The sequence below is a fragment of the Xiphophorus couchianus genome, chromosome 13 (genome assembly GCF_001444195.1).
Source record: "Xiphophorus couchianus chromosome 13, X_couchianus-1.0, whole genome shotgun sequence".
Taxonomy (NCBI): Eukaryota; Metazoa; Chordata; class Actinopteri; order Cyprinodontiformes; family Poeciliidae; genus Xiphophorus; species Xiphophorus couchianus.
Genome location: NC_040240.1, coordinates 25,369,744 through 25,385,404, shown reverse-complemented (window position 1 = coordinate 25,385,404; position 15,661 = coordinate 25,369,744). Strand labels below are relative to the sequence as shown.

The 15,661-nt window shown below is 41.4% G+C and overlaps 2 protein-coding genes across 2 annotated transcripts; one reads left to right on the top strand and one right to left on the bottom strand.

Moving 5' to 3' along the window:
• Positions 1–880: 880 nt before the first annotated feature.
• scn1bb (sodium channel, voltage-gated, type I, beta b) lies at positions 881–9,412 on the top strand. Its single transcript, XM_028035308.1, has 6 exons — positions 881–1,973; positions 2,860–3,026; positions 3,989–4,226; positions 6,432–6,573; positions 8,528–8,602; positions 8,989–9,412. The coding sequence occupies exons 1-5, from the start codon at positions 1,919–1,921 to the stop codon at positions 8,595–8,597; spliced, it is 672 nt and encodes a 223-aa protein (XP_027891109.1). The 5' UTR covers positions 881–1,918; the 3' UTR covers positions 8,598–8,602; positions 8,989–9,412.
• A 1,055-nt stretch (positions 9,413–10,467) lies between these two features.
• Positions 10,468–15,339, bottom strand: naxe (NAD(P)HX epimerase). The gene is made up of 7 exons (XM_028035306.1): positions 15,223–15,339; positions 13,930–14,119; positions 13,749–13,857; positions 12,141–12,251; positions 11,956–12,066; positions 11,737–11,884; positions 10,468–10,860 (listed from the first exon to the last, which is right to left on the bottom strand). The coding sequence occupies exons 2-7, from the start codon at positions 14,103–14,105 to the stop codon at positions 10,661–10,663; spliced, it is 855 nt and encodes a 284-aa protein (XP_027891107.1). The 5' UTR covers positions 14,106–14,119; positions 15,223–15,339; the 3' UTR covers positions 10,468–10,660.
• Between the last annotated feature and the right edge of the window lie 322 nt (positions 15,340–15,661).

Sequence of the window (15,661 nt, the reverse complement as noted above, 5' to 3'; positions counted from 1 at the left end):
TCTGAATCTGAACCTTTAACTTTGTTTTGCTCTGTATTTTGCGCAGTGATTGTTGCAGAGGAATTATTATGCTGGTTGTTAATAATCACGTTTTTGTCTCAGATGCTGCGGAAAATAACAGGAAACGCTGAAGCTCTGGATAATTCCTGCAAACTCTCAGAATCCCAGTATGAAGAAATCTCAGAGATCCAAACAAAGAACAGACTGTACTGTATGATAACACTATACACACAACCACACACACACACACACACACACACACACACACACACACACACACAGAGAGATTTTAGAATAGAATAAATTATAGAAGTTGTGTAAAATGCAGCTGCGTTAAAAACCATAAAACCTTGTCCAGAATAAAGCAGACAGAAACAAAGTGGTGGTTTCTTTTTGTTATTTGTTTCGGTGTTTCTGCGCATTTTAATAACAATATTCACACTACAGTCCAACCCAAAAATAGAGGCTGAAGTTGGCTTCTGATTGAAAGCTAAAGGGCGATTCCGCTTAATTTCCTTTTACCTTGAGCGTCTTTAATTTCCTCTGATTTAAAAACTAAAACACCTAGACTCTTCAATCCTGAACTAGAATATTCTACACTATTAGCAGAACATTTAAGACCCAGTTTGTGATTTGTGAAACATTTATTTAAACACTCAAAAGTACATTTCAAAATACTCTAAAAAAAAAAACTAGGGTATGGTGACAACTCAACTGCACATTTCTTTCAATCTGTCTAATTTTAAATAAAAATAACAATTATTTTTTCCGTGGTATTTATCCCAGTGCCATTCTTGTTTTTTAATGGATGATGTGTCTATGAACCAGAGTCAAAATACTTCAGTTTTTCAGCTAGATCAGTTGAAATATGGTGAAAAGTCCTGAAATTGCCCTTTATTTAACTTCCTCAAACAATAAGGATAGTCTAAATCCCAAAAGTGGGTTTAAATGTATTTCTAATAGTGTGGAGTAATCCTGTCCAGGTTTTAGGTAAGTCTTGTTTTCCACCCGGAGCGCATTAAAGGTGGAGAGAAATTAGGCGGAATCGCCCTTTAACAATTCCCCGAGTCGGAAGCCAACTTCATCCTCAGAAAACACGAACACGGTGGATCTCTGTCAGAGCTGTGAGGTCGTTGTTATCCCATTAACTCCGTGGAAACGCGTCCGTGGGAGCCTCGCGGGGGTCTGATCACACCTGAACTCATCCCGCATCACCTCGCTGACGCGCGCGGCGGATCGTTTCTGTCTTTTCTTTTATTATTTCTTTATTTTTTTACCGCAGTGCATCTGCAGCATCCTGCGTGACAACAGGAGCCGCTGTGGCGTCAGAGACCAGCAGCCGCTCTCCGGGCCGAGACAGAGAGCCTTTCCTGTCGCTTCCGCCTGCGATGCCAGCGCGGCGGAACCAGCGCGTCCAGGAGCCGGGGGCCAGCAGATAGGTCCGGCCGGGGAGCGCGCCGCGTTTCGGGGCTCCGCAGGACAGAACGGAGGCCCATGATTCAGCCCGGCAGCCTTTCTTCCCATCTCACCATCCTGTGGTCTGGATTTCACTCCCGTAGCATCGAATAGGCAGCCTTCACATGAGCCGCTCATGCACCGGCATGTGAGGACAGCCAGTAGCGGAGGCAGTTCGCACATTTAAAGGCCCGTTTCTCATTGTGAAGTTATTATTGTTTGGCTCCGGTGACCCTCTGAGACCTCAGGACCAAAGCGCACAGCTCAGGAAGGACTGTGAGGCTGCAGCAATAACTTGGAGGTAGAAACCCAGCAACCGACGGGAAGCCGTTGGAGCCAAAGAGCAAAAACGTTTCTCCAGTTTGCACTTTCCTCCGCGTTCACCGGGTGAACCTCCGTCCTTTAAACCAAACAGCGATCAGGAGATTCAGGTAGATCCAGGTAGAAGGTGCAGGGAGCTGACATGATGGCGGCCGTGGCCCCCCTGCTGCTCATCGCGCTGCTCTGCGGCCTGCTTGGTGAGTCCCGCTGCACTGCAGAAACACTAAACATTACGCGAAATATTCAGTTTGCTTGAAATGAGACAAAAATACTTAGAAGTCCGTTTTTTTCAAGAAACATGAGTTTGTTTTAAGTCAGTGATTCCTTAAATCTGCATTATGTAACTTTTATAAAAATGTCTTTTATGTTAAAACATAACCAGTTTGTTATGAGACAGATAATCTGTGAAAACATCCATCTCCTCCTCCAGCTCTGAGCCAATCAGAGCCAGGAGGCGGGACTTAGTGCTGTCAATCAACCTCTTTTACTGCTGAATGTGCTAATGGCAGAGAAACAAGTTACAGGAAAACCGTTGATCTGCTGTCATCGGTGGCTATGCTAACTAGCCTAGCATGCCCTTCTTAAGGGGTTTGGCATAACCGCCATCTACTGGAATGGAGTGAGGATTGGGATGCTAAATATTTTGGTTATGCTAGCTGCAGCTTAGCAGAGAGCAGGGGCTGGTGATTGACAGCGCTAAGACCCGCCTCCTGGCTTTGATTGGTTGCTTCTAGTCAGTGTTGTTGTTGTGTTTTTTCTTTATTTTTGATTTGTGTATTAAAGTTATAAAAAAATGGCCAAAAATAAATATTGATAAACATTTATTACTTCCATTGGCAGATTATTTCACATATAACAAGATATTTTTCCCATGTAATAAATGAAACCAGTGGAACTAGAACGTTTTTCATCAATATTCATAAATTACTGACTTAAAACAAGCTGCTGAATATTACTGAAAAGTTACTTCTGAGTTAGTTTCGTCTTATTTCTGGTGAACTGAGATATTTGTGCCAGAAACCAGATGAACTCCTTGGTTTCTGATGTGTTTGGCGCCGTGTTAACGTCCCGTTGTGGAAGCAGCGCCGCGGTGCGACGGCGCCTGTGCAGAGGTGGACTCCGACACCGAGGCCGTGGCGGGGCGAGGCTTCAAGCTCGGCTGCATCTCCTGCAAGCGGCGCAGCGAGGTGGAGGGCTCCGCCACCGTGGAGTGGTACTTCCGACCCGATGGAGAGTCCGACTTCGTCCATGTGAGTTCAGACCCAACGGCGAGTTTTTTACAGCGCTGGGCTTTTCACTCAAAGAGAAAAGTTACACGACGTTTACACAGCAGGAAAAACAGGATTTGTTCCTGTTTTCCATCCAAACCACCAGAACTTCCTGTAATCTCAGGAGGAGTTCTCCAGAACCGCCTGCTGCTGCTCCACAGAAAGTATTAATATTAATACTTTGGGTTAATTTCTTTAGTTTGTCACAGAGAAAAAGATTTGGTTGTTCACATTTTCATCATGTTATTCATGGATTTACAAATATCAGTTACAAACTAAACATGTAATTCACAAATTAAATATTTAGCTTTAAAACTAAACATTTAGTTGGAAGCTAAATATTTAGTTCCCAACTAAATGTTTAAGTCTGAGCTACATGTTTAGTTTTCAATCTAAATATTAAATCATTATTTTGCTAACTAAGTTTTTAGTTCCAAGCTAAATGTTTATTTTCCAAAGTAAATATTTAGTTTTCTGGACTTTTAAACTTCGCTGCTGGTGGGACTGAATCGCTTATCAGTCGTTTCCATAAGCAAAGCTAGTTAATTAGCTCTAGTTAGCACTTTAGCTAACGTAACTAGCTAACTAGTTGTTAGTTCCAAACGCTAGAAGAACTAATCTTTATGATTAATACTTTAGCAAACTAGTACATTTATAAATGAATGAACATGGTAAAAATCTGAATTTTATAAATAAACTCCCACATGACAGGCCAAATTACACAAATTGTTAATATTTGAACTATCCACCGTTAATCCACCAGGCAAACTGGGCCTGACGGTCAGACTTTGTTTGGACCTTTTTCCTTTTCATGTACTGAAGAACCACAGAAATCCGTCCATTAGCGTCCGGTAGAGTCCAGCGCAGAGGCTGCTTATAATAAAACCTGACAGGAACTGAATCTGCTGGTAAATCCTCTGATCAACTTCCGCCTGTGCTGCCAGATCTACAGCTACAATGAGAACGGACCCACCATCGAACACAACTTCTTCGAGGATCGTATCGACTGGAACGGCAGCAAGAGGAGCAACGACATCCAGGACGCCTCCATCTACGTTCTGAACGTCACTTTCAACGACTCGGGAACCTACCGCTGCTTCTTCTACCGCACCCTCACCTACGAAAACTACGAGTACTTCGACACCGTGGACAAGGTGGTGCACCTGACCGTGGTGGCCAAAGGTACGGCGCAGCCAGAAAGCTGCACCTTCCGCTCTCAGTGAGGGGACAGGGTTTCATCTTTCACCCAAAAATCCTAAATTAAGAATCAATTAAGGCGCTAACAGTGAAGCTAAGTTTGTGTCTAGCTCTTAATAAATGTTTAGCTCACGCGGTTTCCCCTACATTTTTACGTTTGATGTCTGCGTTTAAGAATTTTTTAATTAGTAGCTGTTTTTATTCAAGCTCTTATTTTGAAGTGGTTGAAGTATGTTAGCGCTGCCATTCCATTTCCTCTCCTTATTTTTATAATAAATATACTTGACCAAGTATCAAGTATACAAAAAACTAAAAACACAAAAGTTGATATAAATGAATTGTTTTGAGAGCCTTTTTGTTCACATGGTTCAAGTTAGCGCTTACAAGCTACACTGTTAGCTTCAGCCTAAACATTAAATATTTAGCTAATTATTTAGCTAATATGCAAATTAACTTTCTGATAACCAGATAACTGCGTCCAAATGGATGCAGATGTGAAACAAAATATTTTGTTTCATAACAATTATTTAACTCCAAGCTAAATATTTAGTATTTATGTAAATGCTAAATATTGAAGTAGCCTACCAAAATAAAAGCCCAGTTTATAAATTCATGCTTTCGAATCAATAATGTTTCCTCTTCATCATCTTTTGATCCATACTTGAAGTTAGCATTAGCATTAGCTTCCACTAAATACCATGTCAGTGTAGGCTTTAGCCAGCCAATCTAATCTTGATTAGTATTTTAGGGTTAGCACAGTTAGCATGTTTTATGTAGCATGTCCGCCTGTCTGTCACTGTGGGGAGGAGTGTCAAAAGAGCGGTCCGGGTGCCATTTGCGTCCGTCGGAATGATTTTGTGGGGCCCCTAAACGTCTCCAGGCGGTTAAAGAATTTAAAAAATCGTCTTACAATGGAGAGAGTATTAGCAACGTTAACATTCAACATACATTAAGTGACTCCTCTACTTCAGGGAAATGGAAAATTATTGAGCTGGCGGAGTTTCAACTTGGCAAAATGTTTGGACGCCACTTCTTTGGGGGTGAAGCGTAAAAAGCATCTGTCCTAATGGAGGCAGATTCGAGCTGCGCTTGATCAGCAGCTTGTTTCCCCGTGTCAGCAAGCGGACTGCAAGCATTGCCCTCTTTAGCTGGGCTTGTGCTGATTCAGAAAACACATCGTATGTTTTCACCCTGAGGGATGTTTTGGTTTCCCTGCAGCACACAGAGGAACTGGAGAATCAGGAAGGAGAGAAGCTAACAGCTGCTAACAGCTGCTAGCAGCAGGAACCAATCAGTGGCATCAAAAACAAACCCAAAACATTTCTAGATCCCAGTGAATCATATTTTGCTGCATTAGCCACAGATCTACGCGCAGCTTTAGGGTCACAGATGAATACAACTGGAAAACAAAATCCTACAAAGTATTAATGTTGCTGTTAATGTTATGAGAAGTTTTTTATTCTAATTATCAAAATAATTTCCATTATGATTTTTTACCAACATTTTAGTGAAATAAAAATGTTTACAGAAAATCTCTGCAGGTTTGAGCTTTTCAGGATAACCTGGGCGTCGAACCAGCAGCCAGGCCACCGGGAAACGTCCGGCTATGCCGGGGGCCCAAACCCGGGGGCCCAAACCCAGGGGCCCAAACCCAGGGGCCCAAACCCGGGGGCCAGTCAGCCATGTTTAGAAATGTCAAACTAAATAACTGAAACTAAACCAAATTCTGTGAGGAAGCTAAATATTTAGTTTACAGACTGAAGTTTTAGCTATAAACGGAATAAATAAAGAGCCAATTATTTCCTTCAAGCTATAATATTTAGGTCAAAACTAAACATTTAGCTGATATTCATAATTTACCAATAACCGGAAGTGGACTACCAATTATTTCTTTCAATAAATATTTAGCTCAAAGCCAAACTTTAGTTTGACGTGCAAATTAATTAATGTGCGAATTCACTTGTGGACAACTGGAAGTGGACTACCAAAATAAAAGCCTCCACACCCTTTATAAACTCCTGCTTTCAAATCGTTTATCATCGATTCTTTTCCTGAACAACATTTCAGTTTAAAACGAAGGAAAACTCATTTAACGGAAATAATGCTCATAAGTTGTCATTGAAAGTCTTGCAGTGCTAACCGCCTGTACATCCCGTTTCCTGCTGAGGTTTCTGTGCTTCCTGCCCGCAGCCACCAGAGGCACGGCGTCCATCGTGTCAGAGGTCATGATGTACGTGTCCATCATCGGGCTGCAGGTCTGGCTCCTCATAGAGATGATCTACTGCTACAGAAAGATCGCTGCGGCCGGGGAGGAAGCGCTTCGAGAGGCGGCGTGAGTTTTCCTGCCTCAGCACTTCAATCTGGACTAAATCCGTTCTGACATGTTAACGTTTTGGTTTAATTAGCTTAAAAGCATAAAAGGTTAAGCTGTAGCATCAGGTTGTAACCATGGTAACACATCAGTCTCGATTATTTCATAGGAGTATTTAGGAAAACACTGTTTGTATGTAAATCTGTTTTAGCTTCAACTGGTACGAATCAGTAAAAAATCTCCTATCAATCACCTTTTATTATCCAATTATTAATTAATCAAATAAATAATCACCAGATCAACAGATTGCTGCAAATGATCAAACATTCAGTAAAGGAATGTTGTGTTTTAGCATTTTAGGCAAAAAAAAAAAAAATTTCTTATTTAAAAGACAATTTCAATTGTTAATTTGCATTTTTTATGAATTTCTAATATTTTATATTAAAAAGTTTCAAAAAAATCTTCAAAATGTGAGATTTTTAAATATTTGATTAACCAATGATTGTCGGAAAAATCGATTAATCAAATAATCGTTAGTTCAAGTCTGAAACAACGTTATAAAGAAAAAAATGTTTTGTTTAATTTTGGGTGATTTTCTGCAAAAACTGACCAGAATTTAAATCTTTTTTTCCATTAAACATGTCAGGAATAGTTTGTGTGAAACCAGGAAGCTTCGTTTCTCACCTGTTCTCCGGTTTTCCAGCCCGTTTTCCAGTCCGTTCTCCGGTTTTCCAGCTTGTTCTCCGGTTTTCCAGTCCGTTCTCCGGTTTTCCAGTCCGTTCTCCGGTTTTCCAGCCCGTTTTCCAGTCCGTTCTCCGGTTTTCCAGCTTGTTCTCCGGTTTTCCAGTCCGTTCTCCGGTTTTCCAGTCCGTTCTCTGGTTTTCCAGCCCGTTCTCTGGTTTTCCAGCCCGTTCTCCGGTTTTCCAGCTTGTTCTCCGGTTTTCCAGTCCGTTCTCCGGTTTTCCAGTCCGTTCTCTGGTTTTCCAGCCCGTTCTCTGGTTTTCCAGCTTGTTCTCTGGTTTTCCAGTCCGTTCTCTGGTTTTCCAGCCCGTTCTCTGGTTTTCCAGCCCGTTCTCCGGTTTTCCAGCTTGTTCTCCGGTTTTCCAGTCCGTTCTCCGGTTTTCCAGTCCGTTCTCTGGTTTTCCAGCCCGTTCTCTGGTTTTCCAGCCCGTTCTCCGGTTTTCCAGCTTGTTCTCCGGTTTTCCAGTCCGTTCTCCGGTTTTCCAGTCCGTTCTCTGGTTTTCCAGTCCGTTCTCCGGTTTTCCAGTCCGTTCTCTGGTTTTCCAGCCCGTTCTCTGGTTTTCCAGCCCGTTCTCCGGTTTTCCAGCTTGTTCTCCGGTTTTCCAGTCCGTTCTCCGGTTTTCCAGTCCGTTCTCTGGTTTTCCAGCCCGTTCTCTGGTTTTCCAGCTTGTTCTCTGGTTTTCCAGTCCGTTCTCTGGTTTTCCAGCCCGTTCTCTGGTTTTCCAGCCCGTTCTCTGGTTTTCCAGCCCGTTCTCTGGTTTTCCAGCCCGTTCTCTGGTTTTCCAGCCCGTTCTCTGGTTTTCCAGCTTGTTCTCTGGTTTTCCAGCCCGTTCTCTGGTTTTCCAGCCCGTTCTCTGGTTTTCCAGCCCGTTCTCTGGTTTTCCAGCCCGTTCTCTGGTTTTCCAGCTTGTTCTCTGGTTTTCCAGTCCGTTCTCCGGTTTTCCAGTCCGTTCTCTGGTTTTCCAGCCCGTTCTCTGGTTTTCCAGTCCGTTCTCCGGTTTTCCAGTCCGTTCTCTGGTTTTCCAGCCCGTTCTCTGGTTTTCCAGCCCGTTCTCTGGTTTTCCAGCTTGTTCTCTGGTTTTCCAGCTTGTTCTCCGGTTTTCCAGCCTGTTCTCCGGTTTTCCAGCCTGTTCTCCGGTTTTCCAGCCTGTTCTCCGGTTTTCCAGCCTGTTCTCCGGTTTTCCAGCTTGTTCTCCTGACATCTGACGGTTTGTTTCTCCTGTTTTTCCTGCAGGAATGCTGAATATTTAGCGATAGCTTCGGAGAGCAAAGACAACTGTGCAGGTGTGCAGGTCGGAGAATAGCACAGGTGAGACGTCGAACTGAAACATTTCTCATCATCAAACACAAAATACTTTAGATTTTCAGCAGTTTTGCATCTACAATAAAAAAACGTTGAACATGATGCAAACTTCAGGATTTTCTGAGAGCAAAATGTCTGATTATATTTCTCTTCAAGCCAAAACCTTTCTGCATCACATAAAGAAGATATTATCTCTGATCAAATTGAAACAGTTTAATTTCATTTCCTCAGAGAAAACAAATTAATGTCTCAGGTACATATTTGGTATAAAACAAGACATAAATCTAAAAATGTAACTTAACGGAGCAACTGAAGGTTAGCCTTTACTTGCAGCTTCATGAAAAAACATTTTTCTATAAAGAAATTGTTCCCTCTGGTGTTTTTGTCGCCAGGTTTCCTTCCCGGACTAAAAACTTCCCTCCAAGCTGCATGACGACATCCTGGCCAGAACCCTCCTCTTCATCGCCAGCCTGTGCTAAGCCTCTTCTGGACGAGCTGAACTGGACACGGCCGTCCGCTGACAGCATGGAACCAGAACTGTACATAGTCTTGTTGAAGCATGTCGTATCAGAAACCATTATGCATTAACGTATCCAGGTCCATATGTAGTCACAGCAGAGAGCTTTACTGAACCAGCAGCGGAGGGACGCAGGATCACACAGGTTCTGTCTGGATAATCACTGATTTATGAACTTTACTTCCACTTTTATGGTCTGATGTTTGTGAAGGTAAAGATTAACAGCAATAATTTGGGTTATTTAGCCTCTTATAAGTAGATAAAATGGGGTTTATTTTTGAAATTCATATCTTTACCATTTAATTCAGGGGTGGGCAATCCTGGTCCTCGAGGGCCGGTGTCCTGCTACTCTTAGATGTCTCCCTTGAAACACTCTTGGATCCAACAGCTGACTCACCTCCTAAGTGCAGCCAGGTTCTCCAGAGTCCTGCTAATGACCTCATTATTTGACTCAGGTGTGTTGAAGTAGAGATACATCTAAAAGTTGCAGGAGACCGGCCCTCGAGGCCTGGAGTTGCCCACCCCTGATTTAATTCATACATTTAAAAAAATGTCAGTTTCAAATTAAATATGTTAGCAAGTTAAATATTCAGATTAGCTTAAAGTTTTAATTAGCAAGCTAAATATTTAGTCTGTAAAGTTTATTTGAAAAGCACATTTCAGCAACAAGACCGTTCAAGCTAATATGTAGCTTCAAGCTAAGCTAAAAATTTAGCTAGCGAAGTAAACATGTAGCTCCAAACTATTTAATTTAGCTCTAACTAGTTATTTTTGCTAACTAAATGTTTGGACCTAAATATTTAGCCTTCATAGTAGATATTTAGCTTGTTAGTTAAATATTTAGCTCTAAGTTAAATTTAGCTCCATTAATTAATAAATTGAGCTAAATATTTAACATTCTGATATAAAATTGGTTGAAACCTGACATGCACAAATGAATAAAATGGTGAAAACATAACTAATAATTTCCCTCCATTTTTCTTCCTGTCAGACTAAATAACTCAAATTATTGCTGTTATTTTTTAACTGTGGAACTTTACAAACAGCGCCCCCTACACTAACTCATAGTTCTACACTTGATATAATTAAACGTGATAAGAACCTGATGTCGGGTCCAGTTCTTCTTTCAGTGTTGGTTTTATTACTGCAGCCATAATGTTTAATTTGTCTCATATTTTGGTGTCATTTTAGTTTTTTATGTTGAATATTTTAAGATTTAAACAGTTTCACACCAAATAAGTTATTTTTTCTGATGCTGATTATAAAGTGCTAATATTTGAAGCAGAAATGCAAAACTGGAGTTGCGTAATTTTGACTGTAGAGGGCGCTAAACACTCAACAACCAGGAACCAGGAAGCTTTCAGGGAAGCTTTATTTACCTCAGGAGCAACAAGAGAGCCTGAAACCGAGAAGGAGCAAAAAAAACCAAAGAACTGCTGATCTGGAGGAGAAACTTCTGGATCACCGGAGACAAAACAGCCAAAACGGATCAGGAGTTTTTCAGTGTTTTCAGAAGTGAAGCAGAAAAAGCTGTGTTTCTTTTTAGCTCATAGCTGTAAGACGCAGTCTGTGCCGGGATACGGAGGCAGGCGGAGCTGGTACTTCTTCTCCAAGGCGGGCGGGACGAAGCGTCCGCCCAGGAAGTGGTACCGGCCTCGGAACAGGGAGGCGGATTTCTTGGGCGCGGTCAGAGAGATGAGCATGTCGGGCTGCAGGCCGTCGGCGCTGCCCTGCTCCACATCCCAACCTGAACAAACGGACAGAACCAGGATCAGAACCCACAGACTAATAAAGATTCAAACGCTAAAAAATGTAGAGAAACAGAGATGCAGACATAAAAACTAATTATATGGCACAAAGAAACATAAGTAATATTGCCAATGAAATGTCCTCTGACATTGAATGTTTTCTGAGTTTATTTGTAGTTCAGATGAAAAGTTTTCATCCAGAGCGACGCTAATCTTGGGTCCGGTCGACCCGGTTCTACTGGAACCAGAACTCCATCATCTGCTCCACCTCCAGCTGCTGTGGCTCTGAGTCAAACCAACCTGTTCCCCTCCTGGCCTGTGGGGGCGCTGCACCAAGAACCACTGAAGGAAACGACACAAAAACCTCTGAAGACACTGAGAGCAACTTCCTTCTTCACCAGATGGAAACAAGATGGAGGCGTCAGATTTTAGCGGTTGGAGGATTTCTCTTTAGTCTTTGGCTGAAGACCAGGAGCAATTTCTGCTGCTAACGCTAGGCTAGCATGCTAGCTTTGGCTGTATATAGCCAGAATGCCCTGCGCTGTAGTTCACTTCCTGCTTTTGGAGCGGTCTCCGGTCCGCTTGGCGTTCACATTAAAACCGAACCAGAGTTCACTTCAACCCAACCCAGATCGAGATTTGGAGGACCAGAGGTCAGAGGTCAGTTAGCGTTCACACCTCACCAACCGGACTGGACTTTGACTACACAGAGGGACTGGAGTTGGAACAGCTGGTGTAAATACCTAATCAAACTCTTCAGATGTTTCATTCAGCTCTTATTTCCACTTTTTTGTAACTTCTAATATAAAGCAGTTTTATGTTTCTCCGTCAACCAATCAGGTAGCTGTGATTGACGCCATGTTTGTAGTCCCGACCTGATGGGATGTCGATGCTGGCGACAGGAACCGTGGTCTTCTTCAGAACGTCCAGGATGGAACCGAATGGTTCCCGCACAGCGCCCTTAAAGCTGAAGCCAAAGATGGCGTCGATCACCAGGTTGTACGCCTCATCGATCACTTCCGCCTGAGAGACAAAGCAGAGTCAGAGATCCGCGTCGCTCCGCACCAGACGGCCCGAAGCGATGAAGATCCAACCTCAGGCATGTCCGTCAGGAAGGGGATCTCCATCTTCTCGCACTGCGTGGTCAGACCCTGGAACAGCGGCTTGCTGGGCCGCTTCGGGTACAGGACGGTGGGCTCGTAACCCTGCGACACGACACGACTCAGGAAACCCAAACATCATCTGCATAAAAACACGCATGGAAGGAAAATTGACTCACAAACAGCTTGAGGTGTCGGGCGCAGACCAGCCCGTCGCCGCCGTTGTTTCCTGGTCCACAGATCACCAGCAGAGACGGTCTGGCTTTGACCAGAGAGGACAGCGGGTACGCCTGCAGGGGGGCAAAGGTCAAGAACCTGAGAGAAAATGGAGGACACTGTCCGTTCCACGGATCAAACGACCTCGGCTCGTCAGGCAGAAAACTGTCTCTGCAGAACCTAGAAATGACCACAGAAACCTTAAAAGCACCAAACCCAAACAGGACTCCAGTCGATCTGGGTCAAACCCAGTTAAACCAGTATCCTAACTGGGACAAGACAGAGAGCTGAACTGGACCCTGAACGCTGACGGAGCTGCACAAAATGTTATACTTCAGCAAAATCCTTCACATGCGAACATAAGACCCTAAAAAATAAAAACCATAGCAAAGAAAGATTCAAAATGGCAGCCAGTTTTCAAGAAGGCCCTCAAGAAAGATTTATTTTTGCACTAAATTTGAAAAATGTATTTCAGATGAATACTTCTGGTGTCAAATCATAAATAACTGAACTCATAAAAATCATATTTACTGACATTTTGGGGATTTTTCAAGATGGTTGTCATGGAAAATTTATTTTTAGACTAAAATCAATAAACAGATGAAAGTGTTACGTGTCAAATCATAACCTATTAATTTTTAATCATAGTAATCATATATATGTTCTTGATCTTCCAAGTGGACATTTTCAAAATGGCTGCCATGGTTATAATGGAGAATATATGTTGACACTAAAATTAGCAGTAGTTATTAGCCACAGCTAACCAACAGCTTAGGTTCACTAATGACTAATTCAACAAACTTAGCTTAGCTCTGCTAAACCACTTAGAAACATAAAAAATATTAGCAGAAGCTAAAGCTAAACAAAAACAATTTGTAGAAGGTATTACTACACCAATAAACATAAAAAATGAAGCTAACCCTAAACTGCTAAACATAAAAATTAGCAGAAATTGCTAAATACATTCAAAATTACCAGAAGCTACTGCTACACACAAATACTAACTTTATACCGCTAAATATAAAAAATATATTAGCAGAAGCTAACGCTAACCAAAAATGAATGGAAACGCAAAACACACAAAAATTTAGCACGAGTTAACAATAAACTGCTAAAAAAAACTAGTGGAGGCTAATGCTGAACTGCTAGACATACAAATTTAGCAAATGTTAATGCTACACAGAAAAATGAGTGGATTAGCTGATGCTAAACAATAAAAATTAGACGCTAACCAATAAGACGACTGACTCTCAGTCTGAGACTTTCTAACTGCAAAGTTTCTGATTCTGCTGCATATCGTCACTTTAAAGTTGTTTGAACGACCAAAGTAGAAAACATGATGTGACAAAAAGTTCATCCAAGTCATGAAAATGGGAAACATTTTATGGTAGCAATTAGTTTAAAAGGCTCAAAACGGCATCCATTTTGTAAAATGGCCGTCATCCTGAAATTCCTCCTGAAGGGGGGAGCGGAGTCAGGTGGAAATGAGGGGCTTTTATTCTGAAATCCTGACGCTTTCTGCCTGAAGCAGCTGAAAACCCGGATCTGCGTGTTCCTGTGATGGTTCTGACCCATGTGACGGCCGTGGCGCAGCTGAGTCCGGCCAGCTCCATCAGCTGATCCACGCTGAAGCCGTACTCGCTGAAGAGCTCCTCGTCGATCTTCTGGGCCTCCTCCTGCCTGCAGCGAGTCCAGAGCTCAGATTCACCTCACACACCCGGTCTTTAGCACACACACGCTCTGAGAACTCACCCGAGATGTCTGACGGCGTGGGCCATCGTAGACACCGCTCTGCCCGACAAACAGTGGCTCCTGTGGCGGTCAGCTGCAGCGGACACAGAGCATGACCCCGCCTGAGCCAGAGAGGCCGCACAAGGTCGCGAGGTCACCAGGAAGCCGATCCCCAGCAGAGCACGGACGTTCAGCATCCAGAGAGGGATTCCTGGGAGGAAAACAGACACAGGCTGGTGAATACTGATAAAATACCAGCATTTCTCTCTAAATTCAGAATTAATGCTTTATTATTTTAAATAAATAAAACACTGGGACAGAAAGCAGCCACTGTGGAACCATGTGAAAAAATCTACAAACGCTCATATGCACAGGGTTTGGCTCAGAGTTTTCTAATTCACCCAAAATACATAAAAAAATAGATATACTGTGATTCTAAAACATAAAAACAAACTTCTATAAAAACTAAATAAAAGCAAAAAAATAAATAAATGAAGGAAATGCTGAATAACACATTTTTGACAAATGGATTTGCTAAATACAACACATTTCAAAACAAAATGATTTATCAAAAAAAATTCTTATTGACAAAAATGAAGAAATAAATGGATATATTTTCTAATATGTCCATTCAGTTTCTGCCTTCTTTTTAATTACAGAAAACGATCAATTAACTTCAAAAGGTAAAATTAATTCTATAAAACCCTAATACATTAATAAGGATAAGGTAAAAAAAAAATACACAGGCGTGTTGTGTTAGAAATACTAAAACAGAAATATTAATAAAACTTTGTCTGCTTTGCTAAATATAAACAACAGATTTCAAAACAATTTAAACAGAAAAACACTGATATTTCTAAATATTCCTGATGTATTTTTTTGCTTAGGTAAATCCAAAAATATGTTTAATGTAATAAAATAAATCACGCTTAGTAATTTGAAAATAAAAATATTTTATTTTGGAAATGATAGTGATAATAAATGATAATGACGTCCAGCTGCTATAAAAGTCCGGGTTTAAAAAATTCACAAATGGAGAAAAAATGAGGAGAATAAACTTCATATCAAATATAATAATTTTATACATTAAAACGCACTGTGTCCATTTTATTTCACATAACTTCTGTTATCACTTCCCGTCTTTATAAACTCTAGTTTCCTGTTTGTTGATCTTCGGATGCTAACAGCTGTTAGCTTCCGCTGCTCTCGTGAGTTTGTCAAACATGAAATAACCAGAAACAATCTGCGATCATTAAATATGTTTTTCATTTTACAAACAAGTTACACAGACTTTAAAATAAACTCTGGACAAACCTACAGCCCGGTGAAGATCAGCAGGACTAAAGATTAGCCGCAGCGCTCTGACCGAGCAGAACACTTCCGGGTTCAGAACTACAAAACCAAAAAATAAAAGCTGCCATTTCAAAATAAAAGCTCGATCAGCGAAAACATAATATACAAGCGAGCTGCTTCCCGTTTCAAGCTTTTTAGGACAACTTTCAATACAAATCTTATTCAAATGGGACATTTTAAAGTATTTTTCTTTAATGGTCAAACAATAAAATCATTTCTGCATTATTCATTTAAACAAAAAACAGATAAAGATTTAGCTGCTTATCTGCATCTGAGCCAAAAGAAACAAATATTAAAGTAAAGTTAAATTCCAGTCACTTTATTGACAAATAAAATGTGATTTAATTTTTTTTAAATATCCTAGGAACCTTGTTTTTATAGATTCAAACGAATTTTGTCA